The 22690-nt window shown below is 36.1% G+C and overlaps 1 protein-coding gene across 2 annotated transcripts in view; it reads right to left on the reverse strand.

The window, feature by feature from the left end:
- Positions 1-22690, reverse strand: part of MGAT4D (MGAT4 family member D) — a 51089-nt gene that overhangs the window by 11360 nt on the left and 17039 nt on the right. For both annotated transcript variants that reach the window (XM_005555964.4, XM_065545518.1), the window contains exons 4-9: positions 21187-21320; positions 18160-18206; positions 11411-11524; positions 8456-8531; positions 5965-6079; positions 2377-2507 (exon numbers count right to left, since the gene is read on the reverse strand). In XM_005555964.4, coding sequence (XP_005556021.1) covers positions 2377-2507; positions 5965-6079; positions 8456-8531; positions 11411-11524; positions 18160-18206; positions 21187-21320 — 617 coding nt within the window. The remainder of the gene's footprint in view (positions 1-2376; positions 2508-5964; positions 6080-8455; positions 8532-11410; positions 11525-18159; positions 18207-21186; positions 21321-22690) is intronic.

Consider the following 22690-nt stretch of genomic DNA (forward strand, 5'->3'; position numbering starts at 1 on the left):
ACAATTAAACATGAAGTTGGCTATGGGATTTCCCTAGATGCTCTTTAACATGTCAGAGAAGTTTCTTTCTATTCCTAATTGGCTGGGAGTTTTTATCATGTATGAATTTTGAATTTCATCAAATGATTTTTCTGTATCAGTTGATATTATCATGTGGCTTTTCTTCTTTAGAATCTTAAATTGATGGGTTACACTGTATGATTTTTAAACATTAAACCAGTTTTGTGTTCATAGGATAAATACCAATTAGTATGGTGTATTTTTCTTTTTACATATGGCTAGATTCAATTCACTGTTACTTGGAAGATTTTTCTGTCTATATATTTGGGGGATATTTGGTCTTGGTTTCCTTTTTCGCTCTGTTTTTGTCTGGTTTTCATGTCATGATAATGCTGGCCTCATGAAAAGAATTGGGATGTACCCTTTCCTCTTCTATTTTGGAGAAGATATTATATACAATTGTTATTATTTCATCTCCATTTAGTAGAATACACCTTTAAACCCTTTGGATGTAGAAATTTCCTTTTGAGGATTTAAAATAATAATTTAATTTCTTTAGTAGATATAGGACTACTCAGGTTACCAATTTCAGTTTGGATGAGTTTTGGTAATTTACAATTTTTGATGGATTTCATTTTCAAGTTGCTCTTTGAATATGCAAGGAAGTGCCTGCAGTATTCCCTTATTATCCTTTTGGTATCTGTGGAGTATGTTGTGGAACTCCCACTTTCTTTCTAATGTTGATAAGCTGTATTTTTTTGTCACTCTTATTAGAAAATTAGCAGTTTTATTGCTCTTTTTAAAACAATTACCTTTGGGTTTTATTGGTTTTCTCTGTTATTTTTATGCTTTTAATTTTCTGTTTTCTTTTATTATTATTATTTTCTTCCCTCTCTTCCTTTACCTTTTATTTTGCCCTTCTTTTTCTAGTTTGTGAATGTAGAAGTTGAGATTATGAATGTGAGATCTTTCTTCTCTTCTGAGATATAGATTTAAGTCTATAAGCTTTCTCTCTAAGCAGTGCTTTAGCTGCATTCCAGAAATGTTGAAACATTGTATTTTCATTCATTTCAAAGAGTTGTCTAATTTCCTTTAAAACTTCTTCCTTCATCTAGGGCTTATTGAGAAGTGTGTTGTTTAATTATCAAGTGCTTGAGATTTTTCAGTTATCTTCATGTTGCTGATTTCTAATTTGATTCCATTGTGGTACAAGAACATACATTTAAAAATTATTTCAATTTAAATTTGTTAAGCTTTGTTTTATGATCCAAGATGTGGCTATTTTGGTGAATGTTGTATCTGTTTTTTTAAGAGAATGTATTTCTTACTGTTATTGGATGTAGTGGTTTTTAACTGCCAATTAAATCCAGTTGACAGATGGTGATGTTCAGTTCTTTTATCTCCTTGCTGGTTTTCTGCCTATCAGTTCTGCTGATTACTGAGAGAGAGAAGAGTTGAAATCTCCAACTGTAATTGTAGATCAATGTATATTTTCTTTTAGTTCTGTCAGTTTTTGCTTCATGTATTTCAAGACTCTGTTGTCTTCTTGGTAAATTAACCCTTTTATTATATATAATATCTTTCTTGATACCTAGACTGTTTTTTTTCTTTGCTTTTAAGTTTATTCTGATATTAATATAGCTACTATAAGCTGGGCATTGTGGCTCACCCCTGTAATCCCAGCACTTTTGGAGGACAAGGTGTGATGGTTTGAGCCTAGGAGCTTGAGACCAGCCTGGGCAACATGGCGAAAGCCTGTCTCTGCATAAAATACAAAAATTAGCCGGGCATGGTGGCATGCACCTATAGTCCCAGTTACTGAGGAGGCTGAGGTGGGAGGATCACCTGAGCCCAGGGAGGTTGAGGTTGCAGTGAGCTGTGATTGTGCCACTGCAATCCAGCCTGGGCTACAGAATGAGTCTCAATAAATAACTAAATAACTACTACTGCAAATCTCCTTTGATTTGTGTTTGTATGGTGTATATTTTTTGCATCCACAGTTTTAACCTATCTATAATATTTGAACTGAATATTGACTTTAGTGGTGGCATCATTTAAAAAATTGACTCTGACAAACTCTTAATAGTGTACTTTAATCATTTATATTAATGTAAGTATTGGCATGTTTGAATTTATGTCTACCATTTTTTTCTGTTTGTTCACTCTGTTTTTGATCCTCTGTTTCAACTTTTCACTACATTTTAGGGGTCTCTCATTACTTCATTTAACAGGTAGAAAGATCAAAATTGGGGATATTAGAAATTTTAAAAATTGATGTATTTATCAGATTTGGTTTGGTAAACAAATTTTAGGTAATTACATTAGATAATATTTTTCCTAAAATATTTTTTATTCGTAAAGTAAATGAATACTCACAAGATCTTCTCCTGTGTCACACACCTTTACCTGAAAAATGTCATTCAGGAGCCAGTCTATGGGTTTCTCTTTGTAGAACATTAAAAAAAACCGTACAAAGTGAGTTAAGTCCTCAGATCTAAACAGCTTTCCTATGGGAAAAAATATAATTAGATGCAAATAATTCATATGTAGTTGTTCATTCCTTTAACATGGGAAAAAAGCAAAAGTTATTAAAATTTAAATATGTCCCATTCCTTAGCACTAAAGATTAAAGCACTACTGAAGTTGGACAATGATAAAATTGAACACTATATCTGCTTAAGTATCAAGAATTACCACATCTGAAGGAGAATATAAGCAGAATAGTCAATACTCTATTAGTATTAGAATAGTCAATACTCTCAGGAAATCAATTGTGATAACTAATGCGGATCGATTGCCTAAATCAAGTGAAAGATAAGTGAATAGAATGAAACATATAGGCGCTGTAATCTTTTACTTAATTTCGTACAAACTGTATTTTTTACCTGATTTTTGTAGCACTTTATTAATCTACCACATTTTTCATTTTTACTACTTAATTTTATTAAAGTACTCTCTTATTTCAATATTTGAGAATTATTTTAACAGGATGCTATTTTTTTTATATTTGTTTGTTTTTGTTTTTGTTTTTTTTTTGAGACGGAGTCTCACTCTGTCGCCCAGGCTGGGGTGCAGTGGCCGAATCTCAGCTCACTGCAAGCTCCGCCTCCCGAATTTACGCCATTCTCCTGCCTCAGCCTCCCGAGTAGCTGGGACTACAGGCGCCCGCCACCTCGCCTGGCTAGTTTTTTGTATTTTTTTTTTAGTAGAGACGGCGTTTCACCATGTTAGCCAGGATGGTCTCGATCTCCTGACCTCGTGATCTGCCCGTCTCGGCCTCCCAAAGTGCTGGGATTACAGGCTGGAGCCACCGCGCCTGGCCTATATTTGTTATTCTTAAAGATTTACTATATTTTAAAATATTATTCCATTAGGTCTAATACTTTTTTTCTAATATGCTGCATCTTTAATTTTAAAATGAAGTTGAAGGGATAAGATTCAGGTACATATTCACTTCAAAGTAAATAATGTAAAATACATCTAATGATTTGATAAATATGAAAGTAGGATGTAAGCATGCTTCATTCTTCACTAGGACTTGAGTTTATACGGGTCACTTACTAAAATGTATAATTGTATTTTAATGTTTTGCACCCATTTGTATAGTGACCAAAGCAAGTGATTTAATGATGTATAAAATAGCTGATTCAATTCCTAACCTGCTGTCACCATGCTGTAAAATTCTGGTTGGCAAGCTCATATTTTTAGCAAATAATGAATAACCGAATTATGATAACCAAAAGCAAAACTTTTGTAAGTTTAAGCTTGAATAAGATTTGGCATCCTGTAAATAGTGCACCTTGTTCTATGTGCTCTTGTGATCAGAATGTAAGTATTCTCTATGTGTCTCCTACTTGACCTCACTGAGAAAGATAAATTTTTTTGAGAATTTTAAATTCTCAGACTAATCCATCAGCAAGATTATTTTGTCTCCATGCTTTTCATTGGGTATTATTGTTAACAAAAATTTTCCTTCTTATTTTAAAAAAGGCTGAGGAAAAACCTTTGGGCCCTTAAAATTTTACAGAAAACATGAAACACAAAAGTCATCGAGTGAGTATATGAAAAACAGATGGACCTTACCAGCAATCCCAGAAATGCTTTATACTGAGAATGGCAAATATATGCATATAATAATAGATAAAACCAAGTGTTGTCAAGCATATGGGGAAGCACGAACTTTTATGCACTGCTTATGAAAGCATAAACCGCCGGGCTCGGTGGCTCACGCCTGTAATCCCAGCACTTTGGGAGGCCGAGGTGGGCGGATCACAAGGTCAGGAGATTGAGACCACAGTGAAACCCCGTCTCTACTAAAAATACAAAAAAAAAAAAAAAAAAATTAGCTAGACGCGGTGGTGGGCGCCTGTAGTCCCAGCTACTCAGGAGGCTGAGGCAGGAGAATGGTGTGAACCCGGGAGGCGGAGCTTGCAGTGAGCCAAGATCGCGCCACTGCACTCCAGCCTGGGCGACAGAGCGAGACTCCGTCTCAAAAAAAAAAAAAAAAAAAACCATATAACCAATCTGTAAAGCAATCGGCAGTACTTAGAACTATGTGAATCCTCAGCGGTCCACTCCAGGGGACATATACCTCACTTCATTTTTTCATGGTAGCAGAACATTGGAAGCAATTAAGGTCTGCCACTCAGGAAATAGATAAACCAAATGTGAGTGATAAGTAAGTGATAAGTCACTTCTTTCAAAGTTCTTTGGTGAGTGGTCACTGTGCATCCAGTATTTAGTCCACTTGTAGACAGCAAAATGTGTGGTTGTCTTGCCTTGCCTTCCGGTGATAAATCCACATGACATTTAACAAAAGTAGGTCATCAAAAGAAGGGACTGACTGGATGACAGATGAAAGCACAGAAAGTGAACGCTGGAAGTGAATTTGGATGTGACTATAAGACAGCTGATCGTGGGATTGTTGATGTAAAGAAATTAAAAGCAGGTTACAGTTTTATATGCATGACCTCTATGTGCAAAACTGGTAGTCCTCACTGCACAATTCTGAATGCAGAAATTTCAGTGGCCATCATTATGCAGCACTTACGCAACAGTAAAAAACCAATAAACTAAATGAACATAAAAAAATGCTGATAGTTTAGAAATCAAGTTTTGAGGACAAAAATGTAAGGAATAGGAATATACAAATATGAAAAGCATCAAATAATTTACATGGATATGTATATTTATAAGTGTATTTTGAACATATTAGAGTGAACAATATATTGAAGAATGGCAGGAAGTGGGTGTAGGGATTGGGAATGAAAGAAAAGAATAAATAAGGAAGAGTTCCTGCATGAATCAATAACGTCATGTACCATAAAATGAGGAGTATGGTAACTTAACTTGGGGCCTTGAGGTTCAAAGGAAAGAAAAAAGCATGGAAGTGAAGAAAGAAAAATTGAAGAATTTGAAAGGAAAATCTATGGAAGAATAGTAAAAAAAAAAAAAAAAAAAAAAAAAAAAATCTCTTTATGGGCACAGTATTTGGAAATTTTCTGCAGTGGGTATAATTCCTCTTATGTTTTTACATTTTTTAAGACTGCCAGCTTTAGCATACTGGAAATTGCAGCAACTGAGTTAAAATCCCTTTCTCTAAAATTTTAATTATCTGAGTTTCAGTATTCTTATAAAGCAGAGAAAAGTGCGTCTTAGCCACTGAGCTAACATGTGTGCCAGACTCACAGCAAGCACTTAATAAATGGTTAACTCTTTTATGCTTCTATAACGTAAGTGTCTAAATGTCAATTTTATCTCTCTAGAAAAAAGTTTGGTTTAAGAAAACACATTATCTGGAATTCAGGTACTTGTATCTGATTATACTGTTAAGATATTCATGTCTTTATAAAAATCATGCCATTCTTTTTCCTTTAGTAATAAACAAACTGATAAACTCTTTTAAATGTTTTAAATTATTGTGTGCTAAAAAACTTGATCCAACAAAGTAGATCTATTGCTTACCTATGAATCCAAGCATTGAAAACTCAATAAAAAACCAATTATTTGAACTGATGTTACCTACAAAATCTGTTATTTTTGTAAAGTACATCTCTTTAGCTATGATATCATCTTCTAGCTGAAAAAAAAACCCCAAAAGACATTAGTACCTTCGACGCTTTCATTGAGTAAGCTACATTAACTTGAAAATAAAAAATACAATAGAATATACTGAAGAAAATGTTTTTTATAAAATAATAATTTTATTTCAGTTTCAATTAATTGAAGGTATTTACAGTTAGTTGATCTCCTTTTTTTTTTTTTTTTTTTTGACAGGGTCTCACTCCGTTACCCAGGCTGGAGTGCACTGGCATGATTGCAGGCATGTGCCACCTGCCTAATTTTTATATTATTTGTAGAGATAGGGATTTACCATGTTGCCCAAGCTGGTTTCGAATTCCTGGGCTCAAGTAATTCTCCTGCCTTGGCCTCCCAACTCCTGGGCTCAAGTGAGCCTCCTGCCTTGGCCTCCTAAAGTGCCGAGATTACAGGTATGAGACACCGTACCCTGCTCCATGTTTGATTCTGAGATTAACCAGACAAGAAATTATCTGTTTCTTTCCTAAATACTAAACATTCCATCTAAATCCCTCTTTGAAAGAGTCTCTTTATCTAAATCCACTTTCATCCTCACAAATACTTCAGTTTCTAGTTTAGAACTGTCTTAGTCCATTTGAGCTGTTATAACAAGATACCATACAATGGGTAGTTTATAAACAACAAACAGTCCTGGAGCCTGGGAAGGCCAAGAACAAGGTGCTAGCAGGCTTATGTCTGCTGAGGGCCCATTCCTCATACATGATGGCTTCCACTGTATCCCCACACAGTAAAAGGGGCCAGCTAGCTCTCTGAGGTCTCTTTTACAAGGGCACTAATCCCATTTATGAGGCTCTGCCTGCATAATCTAATTGCCTCCCACAGGCTCCACTTCCAAATACCATCACCTTGGGGGTAAGAATTTTAACATATTAATTTTGGGAGGGAGGCCAGGAGCTGTGGCTCACACCTATAGTCCCGGCACTTTGGGAGGCTGAGGCAGGCAGATTGCTTGAGCCCAGGAGTTCCAGACCAGCCTGGGCAACATGTCTAAACCCTGCCTATGTAAACACTACAAAAAATTAGTCAAGTGTGGTGATGTGCACCTGTAGTCCCAGCTACTTAAGGCTTCAGTGAGCCATGATTGTGCCACTTCCCTCCGACCTGGGCGACAGAGCAAGACATTGTCTCAAGAACAAAACAAAACAAAAATGAAACGTTGGGAGGCTTTGGGAGAGATGCGAACATTGAGCCCATAGCTAAGATGAAGGAGCTTCATGCTCCTGATGAAAGGTGCCACATTCTAGCTCTAGATATTGTGACTGACAAAGTAGTTCCCAGCAAAGAGAAGACAAAAAGCAACCGGCTGTCTCACCCATAACTCCACAACTAGCTGGTTAGAGTCATGGGGTAAGCCTAAAAATATCCTCCATAAGAAAGAGAGGGCAATGGAAATGAGCTTTCTTTTTTATTTAATATATATTATGCATAATCTGTAGACGAAGAGAGCCTCATAAGTAATAAAGAAAAATGTGGCCGTCCTCAGGCACACTATGAGGACACAGAATAGAACTGTGGTGTTTCAAATTGGGAAGAGTACCTTGGCCGGATCTTGTGTTTTCATGACATTGCCACTAACTAGGAATCAAAAGGGACCTTTTTTTTTTAAATTCCAATAAAAGAAAAGACCTTGCTTTAGGCCCTTCTCTAACTTTCTCTCTAGTCTAGAACTCTCTTCTGCAAATTCTTCCAATAAGTGCACATTGTCTATGTAGCGAGGTCCATACTTACTATTTAGAAACACAACATTATTATTTAACCATGTACAAGGATTTAGAAGGTACAAACTATATATAATTGATTCACTTTTACAAATACAGTAAGACACTGAGAACTGTGTTACTCATAAAGTATGAGTAAATTTAGGGTAGCAATGATACGTGTATATACAATGTCTGACAAATGCTCAAAATGCATTTGCTTAATCTAGTAAAATTGTAAGCCAAGAAATAAATATAGGCGCTACAATTTCTTTTTTTTTTGAGATTTTCTTTTCAGTTTGCTTCAGGTAACTATAATTTTCTCTATAACCGTGAACCTAGTAAGAATATTCATATATAATCGATTTTAAACTTCCTTTGCCTTTTTATTACAGTGAGTATTTTCTATTTTCTGAGCATAAAGTATGGTGGAGGAACACAATGAGGAAGAAGAAATTATAGGAAGGAGGGAGAAAGTAACACTTTCAATTTAAATTATATCTATCTACAGATATAATTGGTGTGTACATATATATGTGTGTGTGTGTATATATATATAAAATTGATTATACGTGAATATTCTTACTAGGTTCACGGTATGTATATATACACACACACACATATATACACACACACACATACACACCCCAATTTCTTACCTGTAAATAATACTTGGCCTTGGGTTGGGCATATAGCATCAAAATGCAAAAATCCAATACTTGCTTTATTCGCCAACTAAAGGTAATCAATAAGATCTGTTAATATTTGTCATTATTATTTAATTTTTATTTATAATAATAGTAATTAAAAACTCTTTGGCAATTTACTAACAGAGTACTAGCTACAATTAAGTAATTAATTATACTTAATTAATTTCAATTAAGTAAAATTGAATATACTTATACTAAAAAGTTTTCCATCTTTATTCAACGAATAGTGTCTATCATTGCTAAATGAGGATAAGCACAACCCATTTGTTTTACATTTTTATCTAGGTAAGTTTTGATCTAGATAATAGTGTTAATATTCTTTCTGATTTTAGGTCTTGTTTAAATGAAAGTATAAAGAAACTTTACTCTTTTTTTCAGTGTCTCTCCTAATAGCTTTCTTTATTGATTCTATCATCCAAAAGTTTTCTCCCCAATTCTTAGGGTTAACTATCTGCTACAGAGTATTAATATTCCTTTCTATGGGTCTTTAAACCATTTCCCCTAAGTCTTATCCCTCGGTTTACTTGGAAGGGAAAGGTTGCTTTTTTTGTTTTTATTTTGAAAGTAGTCTCCACAAGCCTCTGGAACTCTTCATGGCCTCTTGAAGAAACCCAATGTAACTCCCTTCACAAGTTGACTTTATGTTTGGCCACACATTGCCCCAACTCTCCCAATCCTAGGGAATGGAGTAATTATATGAATTACTACTCTCCAGCTGATTGATTGTGGCCAGATTTGGGGCAATTTGAACTCTAGGGAGTCAAATATTTTGAATGATAACTGAAAAGAATTAGAGAATTACAGAAAAAAATGGCAGATAGGAGACAGGACTAATGTGCATCTCCTGCTTGGCCAGGCAGAACAGTGCCTGGAGACGCACATTGTGAACGTTTGCTCCAGGAAACACTGCAGGAACATACCAGGAAAACCTAAAGAATTCACAAACCCTTTGAAAGAACTGACTTGACACTGCAAACTCCGTGAGATGGCAGAAAAACTGCGAGTTCCCAAAGTGTAAGGGGGGAAATGTTGGCCTCCATACACACATCCCCACTGGGGAACCTGAAAATCCAGATCACAGGAGAAGGATTTAACCTTACTCTAGTAGAGCTGAAATGGATTTAGGGAGCCAAGAGAAATATAAAAGTAGAAGCAGTGGGAAGAGCCCTGTAGGCACTCCTGGTCCCCAGCTCCAGACCAGGGACGTCATTCCTGGCCTTATCTCACAGAGTTCCTTGGGGAAGGGAAGACAGCCAGTGGAATTGGGGATGGGCCACAGGGTGAAGGAAATTCCTGGCTGAACTTTGTAATAATTTTGACTGAGCACAAATTTTCTTGAGCATAATCTGGAGGCAGGGTGAATGGGGAGTGCAGATACGAGCACAGAAGCCGCTGCCAAAGGTGTGGGCAGGCAGGGAGGGGTGAGGCATGAGAGCCCTGCTTGCTTTCTTAGTGGGGAGGCTTGTAGCCTGGGGCAAGAGCTCATCCCTGCTCATAGGGCTGCCTGGATATAAATTCACCCAAAGAAACTTTATTCTCATACAAAGCTAGATACCAGGCCAGGTCCTGAATATACAAAGAGCAGTACCCAAAGTTATTCTTGCCCTTCTGAGTCTCATAACCTCCTATGAAAATAGTAATAATAATAATAAAAATAATAAAATTACAACAATTGGATAAGTGCTATATGAAGATATCAACAATGTTGGCTATCTTACAGTAAGTTTTCAAAGATGTGGAAAGGGTAGAAGAGCATGCCACTTAATTTTAGGGCACAGAGAGCTGACAGAAAAAAGTTGATGATTGCAAGGTTGGCAGAGACCAGATCATGAATGACATTTTATGATATGTGGGAAACTTTGGACTTGATCTCATATGAGAAAATATTCTTCTGGGTATAGCATGAAGAATGGATTGTAAGAGAGGCTAGGTTAGGCTAGGATTAGGGACTCTGTAATGGTGAAGGCCTGAACTAAATCCAAGCCAATGGAAGGAGGATGAGAGGGATAATGTGTAGAGAGATTTTAAAAAAGAAACAATGACAGAGATATAAAAGGCTGAAGGAAAAACAAGGATGCAGGATGACTTCCAGCTTTGTGACTTTAAAAACTGGGCATAATGTGGACCACTAATTAAAAGCAAAACAAAACACTTAAAAGGTTACTAGATTCTGACACACTATTTATAATTTTAAAACAAAAGAAGACTATTCGGTTTCCTGGGATAAGGCCTTTTTCTAATTTCTGGCATGTCTTTTTCTTTATTAAGTTTTGAGGGACCAAATTATTACATTTCCCATAATACCTACCACACTAATACCCCAAATTATAATCCTTTGTATGTGTATGGAGCTTTTAATTTTTTAAGATTCTTTCATAAATATATTTTATTCTCATAATGACTCTTGCAATAATGCAATGTAGGTGTCATTATATACACTAGAAAGTTAGGAAAGCTAAGGGAAAAAAAGGTGAAACTACCTGCCTATAATGACCAGCAAACAGAACAGCTGGGACTAGAATCCAGCTGTAATGATTTATAATCACAGGCTCCCCCCCCTCCTCATTATGCCTTACTAATTATCATCTATAAATGTGAACACAGACCATCAGTGGTGTGCTGGTAAATATTTAACAACTGACTTGGGGGTGGAGGGATGGACATCTTGCTTTGTAGCCTTTGCCCATTTCCATGGTGTAAATACTCCTACTGTGGTTCATGCTATCAACTCAATGTTATTGAACACAGAGTTGGGAAGTGATGCACATAATTGGGTCTTGCAAGCCAGTAGGAGCCAGCTCCAGATCACCACTGTGTCTTAAATAGTTTCTAGTATGAGCTGATTCCAAGATTTTATCAGATGAAATTAGTTATTTAAGGCTACTATTTTCTAATATGACATACCTGGCTAATTTTTGTGAGGCCTCAGCTAAGTGCTTGGCATTTAACATACTTGAGTATAAAAAGGCAGGTATTGAAATGACCTCTAAGGATCCAGACCTCACTTGCCTTTTGAATCTATAAATAGAAGTAAATGCAGACTTATAATTGAATATTTAATTTTCCAGAATAATATATTTAAAAATAATTTTCTTATGCATGTTTACATAGTATTTGATTTGAATTATATCACATGTTGATACATGATACCAGTATCATAAAACTAGCCAAAGGATGTTTTCTATAAATTAATAACAGACATATTAAAATACACAACGTAAAATCAGTTTCTTCTTATAAAAATTACAGGTACTTTGACTTTTTAAAGTTTCCAGTCAGATGTGTACTGTGACATTTGAAACAACGAAGCTCATGGGTTGTGATAACACAGTCACTGCAAGACAGCAAGAACATTAGATCATTTTTAAATGCATAATTTTGAATTGAGTAAGAGTCCCACTGAATAGCAATGTGGCTCCTGAGACTAGATTATCACAGCAAGCAAGGATTCAGTCAGACTCTCGTCCACAACTCATTGGAGGACTATGTATACTCTTTAGCATCTTTGTTTTTAAACGTTAATGTTGAGAGACCAACAAGGACATCACTAAACTACATAAAATATGATTCACAAAAATTCCAATATAAATCTTGTACCATCAAGGTAAAGGATGGGAAACCAACTAGAAAATTTTAAATGGTCTTCCTTTAGAGATAATGTGATTTTAAATGAGATTGGAATTTAGGCATTACATTATTCGTTAACATGTTAAAAGTTCAAGGAAATGTTTATTTTGTATTATGTAAAAAATTTAAAAGGTTACAGTTTTATATGCGTAATCCCCATTATGTGCAAAATAGGCAGTCCTTGCTTTGCACAATTCTGAATGCATAAATTTCAGTTACTGTGTTTTAGTTAAATAACACCAGTCTCCCGCAACAACACTGTAGTCATGATATATTGTGAATACTTGTGTAAAGTACAAACTTCACTGCTAGCTCTTTAGTGCACAAATCACTATATAAATAGCAGATGCACATCATCCTTAGTGACTAATTGGATCACTTCTTTCAAAGTCTTTTGGTGACTGGTCTCTGTACGTCTGCTATTTAGTTCACTTGTTGACAGCAAAACATGTGGTTGCCTTGCCTTGCCTCCCAGTGATAGGCCTACATGATATTTAACAAAAGTAGGTAATCCAAAGAGGGAAGAGGCTGACAGATGAAAGTGCAGAAAGTGAATGCTGGAAGTGAATTTGGATGTGCTATAAAAGAGCTGATCACGGGAACGTTGACACCTCCTCTTTCTGAGAGACTCTAGAGATGCAACATAGGGAACTTAGTGAAGGTGAACTTAAATGACAAATAAGAAAAATGGTTGTGGTGAAATTATGTCACATAGGAAATGATGCTGCTGAAAAACTTCACATTAAAGGAACTCTCAGAGCTATTTCATGACACTGAAAACGCAAATGATAAAATGCTGTAACTGATCCAAACTTAGAAAGGAATATAACAATTTGCTGAAGCATAGAAAAGACATTTGCTCAGTGTTTTAAGTTCTATGATAAGAAAAAGGCAAGGACAATTTAAATGACTCGATAAAATTTTTAAAAGAAATAAAATACTTTAATACTCAATAATTTTAATGTTTTAAATTACAGTGTAATAAATTAGCTTAACAATATTTTAAAGTTTTCTATGTATTTATAGTTGACAGAGAGTAATGTTTTAACACATGTTTAAATGTCATGGAACAATTGTGATTTTTTCCCCATTGTTAATATTGGCTTGCATGGTTTAAACCTGCACAATCATTTTTATGGCCACGCTATCTTGCAAATCAAGGATTGCCTGAGCACGTATAAAGACACACAAACACAAATGGAAGAAAGCTCATGTTTTATAATGGGTATGTATCATGAAAATGGGGTTGGAGTAGCATACTGTGCTAGAGATAATATTCGGGTATTAGACCTAGAAAAGTCTCTGTGCCAATTTTGCTTCTTTTACTTCCTAACTTCGAGCAAGTAATTTATTTTTTCTATCTTTAATTTCCTCATCTGTAAAACTGGAATAGCAACTTAAAAACTTTGGGGGGAAAGAACTGTTCAAAATACATGCTGGAATTCTTCCAGGCTCTATACATTAGTGGAAAAGTTTCCGGTCATTTATTTTGGTGGGAGTGTAAGTGGAGGAGTGAAAGGGATCAAAGTCTTACCGGCTGCCCTCTGATTTTATGATATATCAAATGAAAAGGTTTTTAAAAAATGAATTCTAATATGTTCCTTGGGGAATAGAAAATACTGGTATGGAAAAAAAGAATGGAGAGTTTGGTTGGTTGTTTTGTGGTAAAAGTTAGTAACATGATATCTAAATTTTCAAATGAATTTGTGTAACTTTAAACTACAAGATCTTGTGCAGCAATTTAGTAGTGGTAAAGGGAAATAACATCAAGTTGCAGCATACACAATCATCAAAAAGTTTAGATTACAGAAATACACGAATTTTGATCTCTAGAAAATTCCATCCAAAGTCCAAAAAGCACCAAAAGATACAACAATTTCTACTTTGATGATATAATTTCCCAGTCACGATGGACAGAAAGATTCCAGTCTTGGTTTTATTCATTTGTTTTAAGCAAGATACTGGAAATTTTGTGTGTTGACACCTTTCTAGGACTCTAAAACTTTTATAGCTTGTTAGGTTATTTACATACAGCATCAAAAGCCCTTGACTTAATTATATGGGAATTGCTAGTTTCCAATGACTGGAGAAAATAATGTAACTCTAGGTTGTTGCCATTGAAAATGAATGATTTTACCTTATAGTCATACAAGAGTAGAAATCTTACAACTCTATAGGTTTATGTAAAGTACATAGTTATATACAGTTTCATATAAGGTTATATACAAACATAGATGGGTCCTTTAAAAATTATATTTTCAATTTAGGACTAATCCAAACATAGAACAATCTCTCATTACCCTAATGAGAAGATCTAGGAAAAGGGTTTTTAGCTAAATTAAATAGGCAAAAGTTGAGACACGTAAATTTAAAAGTTATATGTCTATATTATCTTCGATAATGTTTTAAATTGAATATTCACTAATGTGTTAATTTTAAATTATTGCTTTATTCTACTTTCACAAAAATAATTTTATTCCAACTGTTTATTCTGCATTGGTATTATCAATATAATTATCACCACTAGAATAACTTTTTGAATCACCTGACATAGTTTTCCAGTATCCTTGATTTTCAATTCTAATTACAATACAGCAATTTCTAAAACCAGTGACATTGTCTCTGAAAATTTTGTAGCAAATCAGAAGTATTCTCATACATTAGGTAACGTTTTCATTGGAGATCTTTACAAGTAACCACATACTCTAATTTTTTTAAGTGATCTTCAAAAGGCTTACAATGATGTAGTCATATACCCAGGAATCGTTTTACACCTTTGCTTCTTTTTAATTGATTATGTCAGGAGTCTCCTATAAGAATACCAAACTAGCATAGATTGAGGCCACTTCAGGATAATGTGTCTTCTCTAAATAGTAGTTTATTATTCAGAATAAAGCAAAATAACTGAGAAGGCATCCTTGACTAGGAGAAGATTTTTAAGGGTTCAAGTATAAGGTAACTTTTTTCCTGGGGAGTCTTTCAGGGGAAATACTAGATGTGTATGGTGTTTTATTTAGTCTTTATTTAATCCCTCTCCCTTCACATAAATCACCTATTTCAAGCCTTCACTACCGTAAGTTCCTTCACTGTCAACAAATCCTTCCTTCTCAACACAGGGACTTACCTCCTTCACAGGGAAAACAGAAATCTTTAAAAAAGGAATTTTAAGGTGATTACACTGTCTTTTCCCCAACAAATTAATTTTTCTACTCTTTCACCTGCTCTCATCTCCTCTTTGGTCTCAGTCCTGTCTAAAGCTCCCTCTGCCTGAGTCTCCAGTTCCCTCCTGCCTTGCTTCATCAGCCCCTCCTCTCTCTACTAAAGCACAAGTAAAAACTCCAGGTGCTTCCACCTCAAAACCTCCCAAACAGTATTTGTCTCCCTCAAGACAGTGTGCTTTGACTTTTCTTCCTATCAGTTGAACTTACTGAGAATAGTCTACATTCAATTCTTTAAATATGTATTACAAAAACTACCAAACATCCACAAAAATAGAAATATAATGAACCCCATATCAGTTTCCTTCAATAAGCATTAATTTTCTGCCACGTTTGTTTCATCTATGCAGCTGCCCCTTTTTTGCTTATTTTAAAACAAGTGCTGAATATCATTTCGCCCTTACTTTCTTCAGTGTGAATATTAAAAAGGACATTTATTTAGATAACTACAATGCCAATATTCACACTTTGCAAAACTATAAATGATCGTTTAACATCACGTAATACTTAGTCAATTTTCGAATGTCCCCACCCGTCTAAACAGTGCCTATTTTTGGGGAGTAGGTGCTCAAACAAGTACCCAAACAAGGTCGCTCATTGTAATTGATTATCCCTATTTCTTTTTAAAATTTATTATCTAGACCGGTAACCTTCATTTTTCTTTCTTCCCCCATCCCCATTCCACTTTTTAAAGAATCTGGATCAGTTTCCTACAGAAGGTCCCATATCTTGATTGTTTTGCCCCAGATGGCTTCCTTTAATTGCTGTGTATCCCGTAAACTGGAATTCAGCTCCTAAGGTTTGATTGCATTCAGGGTTTTTTGTTTTGTTTTGTTGTTTTGCTTAAGTCGGGAGAATAACTTTCAATAGTTCTTTCTTGGCATCATTTTCGTCGCCAGACTTTCAGCGACCCCGAGCTGCTGGAGGTGAGGGTGGGGTCCCTGAACCCTGGCTATTCTCAGCTCACACTGCACGTCGCACCCCTCTGCTCCGCAGTGCGTCCTGACCTGCGGGGCGCCCTTGCTAGCGGGGTACCGGTTGGCCTCTGCCTGCGGGAAGCAGTAAGTGACAAGAGACTGGAAGGCAGTAGAAGCCGAGGACGCTCCTCCTCTTTCAGCTCCCGCGGCGGCGGAGGTTCCAGCTGCTGAGGAGGCCGACCTCCAGAGCCTCTGATCCCCGGGCTTAACGCCCTCTCCTTCACGCTGCTCTGTGCTCTTTCTTCTCCCTTCCGCACTCTCAGTCCTCTGAAACTTGTTTTGACCAATTGTTTGTGTGAAATTCCCTGTTTCCTCTAGTTGAACGACCAGGAGTTTTCCTGTGCGGACACTGAGAGGCATAACTTCCTCGTAAAGTTCCCCCCACCCTCTGACTTAAGGCTGCGCTTCAAAACGGTGATTCTCCAATTCCATTCATTCTACACTTATTAGCTGGAATCGTTTTGACTAGAACAACTAACTGCCTCAGACACTAGAGCTATTTGGTGAGAAAAAATAAAACAAGCAAAACACTTTACTGGCTAAACGAAACACGTGCACGTGCCTGTCACCCAGATTCAGCCTGAAGGCCACATTTGCAGCCCTGGTCTACAGCACAGAGTGCATATTCCTTAGCATGGTGCACAGGCCCTTCGTGACGTCATCAGCCCTTGCCTTATCTCCCACCAGTCCTTCCGCCTTAACTCCAAATACCCATTTCCAAAATAGACTTCCATGTTCAAAAGTCTAGCATGCTCCTTCTTTGATCTGTCTGTCTTCCCCAGCAATTCTATTTATCGGGCATGACCTTTTTCCCCTGTCTGCCTGAAGAATGTCTACTTATTCCTTCAGACTCTGCTCAGTTATTACCTTCTCAGGAAAGTCCTTCTTAATATTTGCAGGTAGAGTTAAATACTTCTTCCTCTACATGTTGTCATATTTATTCCCCATTACCACTGGGACAATGCTAGCCTCTTCCTTCCTTTCTTTATTTTATAATTTTTTTTTGACACAGGGTCTCACTCTGTCAGGCAGGAGTGCAGTGGCATGATCTTGGCTCACTGAAGCCTCCATCTCCCAGGCACTGGCAATCCTTCCACCTCAGCCTCCCTAGTAGCTGGGACTACAGGTGCACACCACAGGGCTCGGCTAATTTTGGGGGCTATTTGTTTTAGTAGAGACGGGGTTTGGCCATGTTGCCCAGGCTGATCTCGAACTCCTGGGCTCAAGCAATCCACCCACCTCGGCCTCTCAAAGTGCTGGCCTTACAGGTGTGAATCGACATGCCTGGCCCTCCTTTTCCTTTCCTTTCTCCTCCCTCCCTCCCTCCCTCCCTTCCTTCTCTCTCTCTCTCTCTCTCTCTCCCCCCCCTTTCTTTTTGTTTCTTTTTCAAGTTGCATCACCCATTTGAACATAGGATTTGGGAGGCAGGGTCCATTCCACAGCATCTTGTTTCATATTGGTTAATCCATATGTGTTTCGGCTGCTTACAGCTAAAGATTATAAGCAGAAGTGGTGAAGTAACTTCATACAGTAAAGGATACAGGAGTGTTTTAAAAATAACTCAATAGGCTTCTCTCATACCAATGGTTATCATGCAGGATAAACAGTATAACATGAAAAATATAAATTCTAATTGGTAGATATCCAGCAAAATTGGGGAAAACCATTAAGCCATACTTCATTACAGCTTAGAAAGGACTACAGGTTCTTTCTGCACAGCTATACTCATTAAAAGGAATATGATCACTAAGAAAATAATTATACAATTGGACAGAAAAAAAGACAGAAAAGTGAAAGTGGCTAATTTAAAAATATATCAGACAGTACTTACTTTCTTGTAATCATTTTAACAACAGAATGTAAATAATCTTCATTACTCTAAAAATGAGAAACAATATTTTACTGATACTAAGCATGTCTCATAGTTCTATTAATACAACTTTTTTGCTACATATAAATCTAATTTGTGTGTGAAATGTTATTACATACTAATAATTTTAGTGTTTTTACTTTCTATTAAAAGATTTAAAAATATCCATGTTCTCAAAAAAATTTGACTTGAATACAGGAAATATTTCATTCTTTTCCCTTTGCCACAATGTGAAATATTACAATCCAAAATTTACCCTTAAAAGCTTACCCTTAAAATTATATACCCTTTAGATATATAAGATTACATAAAATATTATATATCTAAAGATGTTTTGGTCTAAAAATGGTCATCTATGAATGGCTTATTTCAAAGAACTACTCTTTTTGAAAACTACTCTTCCTTTCGTCAGTATTAAATGACAATAAGCTTACTTCAAAATTACATCATATTTCTCCAGACAGTATTACTCAGCTTGATTCCCATTTACCTTCCTGACAATAAACTTTGTGGGCCTGCTCTTCATTGAACAGGGTGCTAGATTAGATGACAGACTCCTGCAAAAAGCTTTTGATGGTTTACCCTCTTGGGATAATTTTTTAAAAAGTAACATGGCATTTACAAGATGTAGCCTCAGGGCCCATAAGCATTTCCAATACAAAATTTTGAAAATATTTTCAACCATGACAGTTCTATTGTTGAATCCGAGTACTCTGAAAGGCAACTCTGGATGTATGTACTCAAATTTCTTGTTTAAAAATATCAGACACGATGTAGATAAATCTATTATAGTACTGGAGGCTCTTAACCATAAATTGAATCACTGGCTATTTGTCACACACTGAAACATATTATATTTTAAACACAGCATCAAAGTCATATTTTGTAAGCATTTTATATTCCATTTAAAAATCTTCCTCCAATGTTTTATTAAACAAATCTGAACATTTTAGACAGACATGTGTTGTCCTAACAGCAAAGAAATAAATATTCTAATATATAAAATAAGGAAATAGGATGAAACATTTTGGAGATTATGTGCATGCTTTCTTTTAATATTAATAAATTAAACCTGGATGCAATGACTTGAATCTTTCATTTCTATTTTTCTAATAGTTCCTCTATTGCTTGTTTTGTTTAGAGTTTTTTCTGCATTCAAAGACATCTTTATTACAGAAAATTCAAGCAATAGCAAAAAGAATAAAGAGGAGACAACAAAGATTCCTCTTAATCCCAGCATTTAGAGATAACCATTATTTATATTAATGATACATTTACATTATTCCAAAGTTTGCTCATTTTCTGTTTTCTTCGTATGTTTCATTTGTTTCTGTATATTTTTCCCCGCCCTCCATCTTTTCCTTCCTTCCTTCATTCCTATTTTATATAGATAACATTATGCTAAACATGATGCTTTACAGCTTTTCTTCACTTAACAATAGGACATGAACATCACTTTATATCAGTGAGTATAGATATTCATTCTTCTTTCAATGCCTACAGAGTATTACATTGTAGAGATATATAACAAGGTATTTTATCAGCCTCTTATGGGTAGATATTTTGGTTGTTTCTAATATTATGCTTTCATAACACAAGGGTGCACTGAAAATCCTTGAAATAATTATGTATTGAGCACTTACTCTGTGCCACACATCATTCTAAGTACTTTCAATATATTAGCTAATTTCATCCCCCAACAACCTTATGATATAGGCAATATGATTATCACAATTTTAGGGATAAAGGAAAGTGAGTCATAGAGAAGTTAAGTAAGTTGCTCAAGTTCACTGGTTGGGTAGTAGAGAAGTTGGCATTTTAACCTTGGTCATCTAAATCCAGAGTCTGTTCTCAACTTCCATACTATACTGCCATATTTTTACTGGGTTTTTGTTTGTTTGTTTTTTGAGACAGGGTCTCGCTCTGTAGCCCAGGCTGGAGTGCAGTGGTGCAATCACAGCTGACTACAGGCTCTATCTCCTGGGCTCAAATGATTCTCCTGCTGCAACCTCCCAAGTAGCTGGGACTACAGTTGCACACTATCACATCTAGTTATTAATTTTTTTTTTCAGTAGAGATGGAGATCTCGCTATGTTGCCCAGGCTGATTTCAGACTCCTGAGCTCAAGTGATCTTCCTGCCTCAGCACCCCAAAGTGCTGGGATTACAGGCATGAATCCCAACCATTTTTCCTGTTTTTATACACTTGCCTGATTATTTCCTTAGGATAAGTTCCCAGAATTTGAATTTCTGAGATAAAGTATATACACATTTAAATTTAACACAGGTTGCCAAATTTCTCTCCAAAAAGTCTTATGGTGCTGATGTTCACACAGTACTTTATACTTTTAAATGTTGTTAGGAACAAAGTGGAAATCTCTGGAGCCATTAAAGAGACCTAGGCTTGAATCTGCTCTATTAATTACTGCGCAAGTTACTTACCTTCTTTAAGCTCTAGGTCCATTATCCCTAAAATCAGGACAGTAATACTTACTTCACAGGGATGTAACACAGGTTATAAATGTCTATAAAAATCATCTACCATCTCTCAAGCATAAGGAAGTCTCTAATCATAGCTGTTGTTACTTAATACAAACTATCTCTTGATTCATATACGAACCTCTTATTGGACTGGGCACATTTTATTACTAGCATCGATTTTAATAATTTTAATTTTGTTTGTAAATATAACTTCTGAGCCACATAGTAGGCAGGGATTCTATATTAAATGCAATTCAAATTTAGCAATCTTCTATTTCCCACATGAAGCCATTATGTTTTCCTTTTAGATTTACATATTTAATTCCTTCTCAACAGTATTGAAGAAGTATTAAGTATATTGTCTGGGATCCAAAAAAGGCATCGATGGGTTGTTTTTTAAAATTAAGAAAACAATTTTCAACATGGTACAATGAATATTACCATTGAGGAAGGGAATTTGGAGACCATAGGGTGAGAGTAAGGAGAGCTCCTTATTTTGTATACATACATCTGCGACCGAGACAATCACTATAGAATCCTTCTCTTCGGAGAGCGTCATCCTGGAGACAACAGAGGTCAGTGTCTGTTTCAGGTAACTATAATTTCCTCTATTAACAGTGGAAATACCCAGCGCAAAAGAAACTGCGGACATAGGAGTATGAAATCATCATTCCATACCACAGAGAAAAACACAGTTTAGCATGCATTCTATGCTTATTCCTATGTTTGGGTTAGTCTTATGGTAATAAAATGAGTGTTTGAAACTGTATTACAAAAATAATCCAAACTGTGTTAATTTTTATCACATATTTCATTTTCTTTTTGAGGAAATTTGCAGTGGATTGTTAGTAAAAGCACTAAATAGACTCCAAGACGTTCTCATATTAAAAGATTTTGGTGTAGCGAAAATAAAACTAACCACTTTCCACTTACTATAGCTTCATCTAACTGGGTATAAAATGTCACATATTGGCAGATTCTCTCTTCTTTTCCTAACAAGGCGCTGGGACTCAAAACAGGAAAAAATCACTATGAAATATTTTCATCTGTGAAAAAAATGTATGAAGTAATTTCTAAATGATTTGATGGAATGAATCCATACCTCTAAGTAACTTTTGTTGCCCAAGAATAACTGGAGCACTAGAGCTCCAAGATGTACACATCTTGGATGTATGGGTGCAGCTAAGATTGAGGCTACCAATCCTAGCTATACCAGTACCTGGCCATATGGGCTTAGGCAAGATATACAACCTCTCCAGCCTGATGTCCCCACCTTTAAGATAGGGATAAGGACTCCCAGAATGGCCAAGTGAGAAGCTCAGAAAATCCTTTCTAGAAAGCAGTAATAAAACTGGAAAAAAAAAAAAAAAAAAAAAAAAAAAAAAAAAAAAAGGTCAAAACAGTCATTTCAGTGCCCTGATAAACTGAGAAGTATTTATTTAAGAAAAACCGTGGAACTTTGGAAGGAACAGCAGGAATCAGTGTTTCCCTGGTTGCCACTGAGTTTGAACATATTTTCATATGTTTATTGGCTTTTTTTTTTTTTTCTTTGAGATGGAGTCTCACTCTGTCGCCCAGGCTGGAGTGCAGTGGCGCAATCTCAGCTCACTGCAACCTCCACCTCCCAGGTTCAAGCTATTCTCCTGCCTCAGTCTCCTGAGTAGCTAGGATTACAGGCGTGCACCACCATGCCCGGCTAACTTTTGTTGTTTCAGTAGAGACAGAGTTTCACCGTGTTGACCAGGCTGGTCTCAGACTCCTGACCTCAAGTGATCTGCCCACCTCGGCCTCCCAAAGTGCTGGGATTACTGGCATGTGCCACCTTGCAGGGCTACTTATTGGCTTTTGGATATTCTCTTTTGTAAAATCCTTGTTTAAGCTCTTGCCCATTTCTCTAATGAGTTGTCTGCATTTTTCTTGTTGATTGTATTGATACTCCTTATATATTCTGAATCCGAGCCCCTTGTCAGTTATATGTGTTATTGTTAAATATTATCTCCCACTCTTGGTTC

This window comes from Macaca fascicularis, chromosome 5 (genome assembly GCF_037993035.2).
Source record: "Macaca fascicularis isolate 582-1 chromosome 5, T2T-MFA8v1.1".
Lineage (NCBI taxonomy): Eukaryota > Metazoa > Chordata > Mammalia > Primates > Cercopithecidae > Macaca > Macaca fascicularis.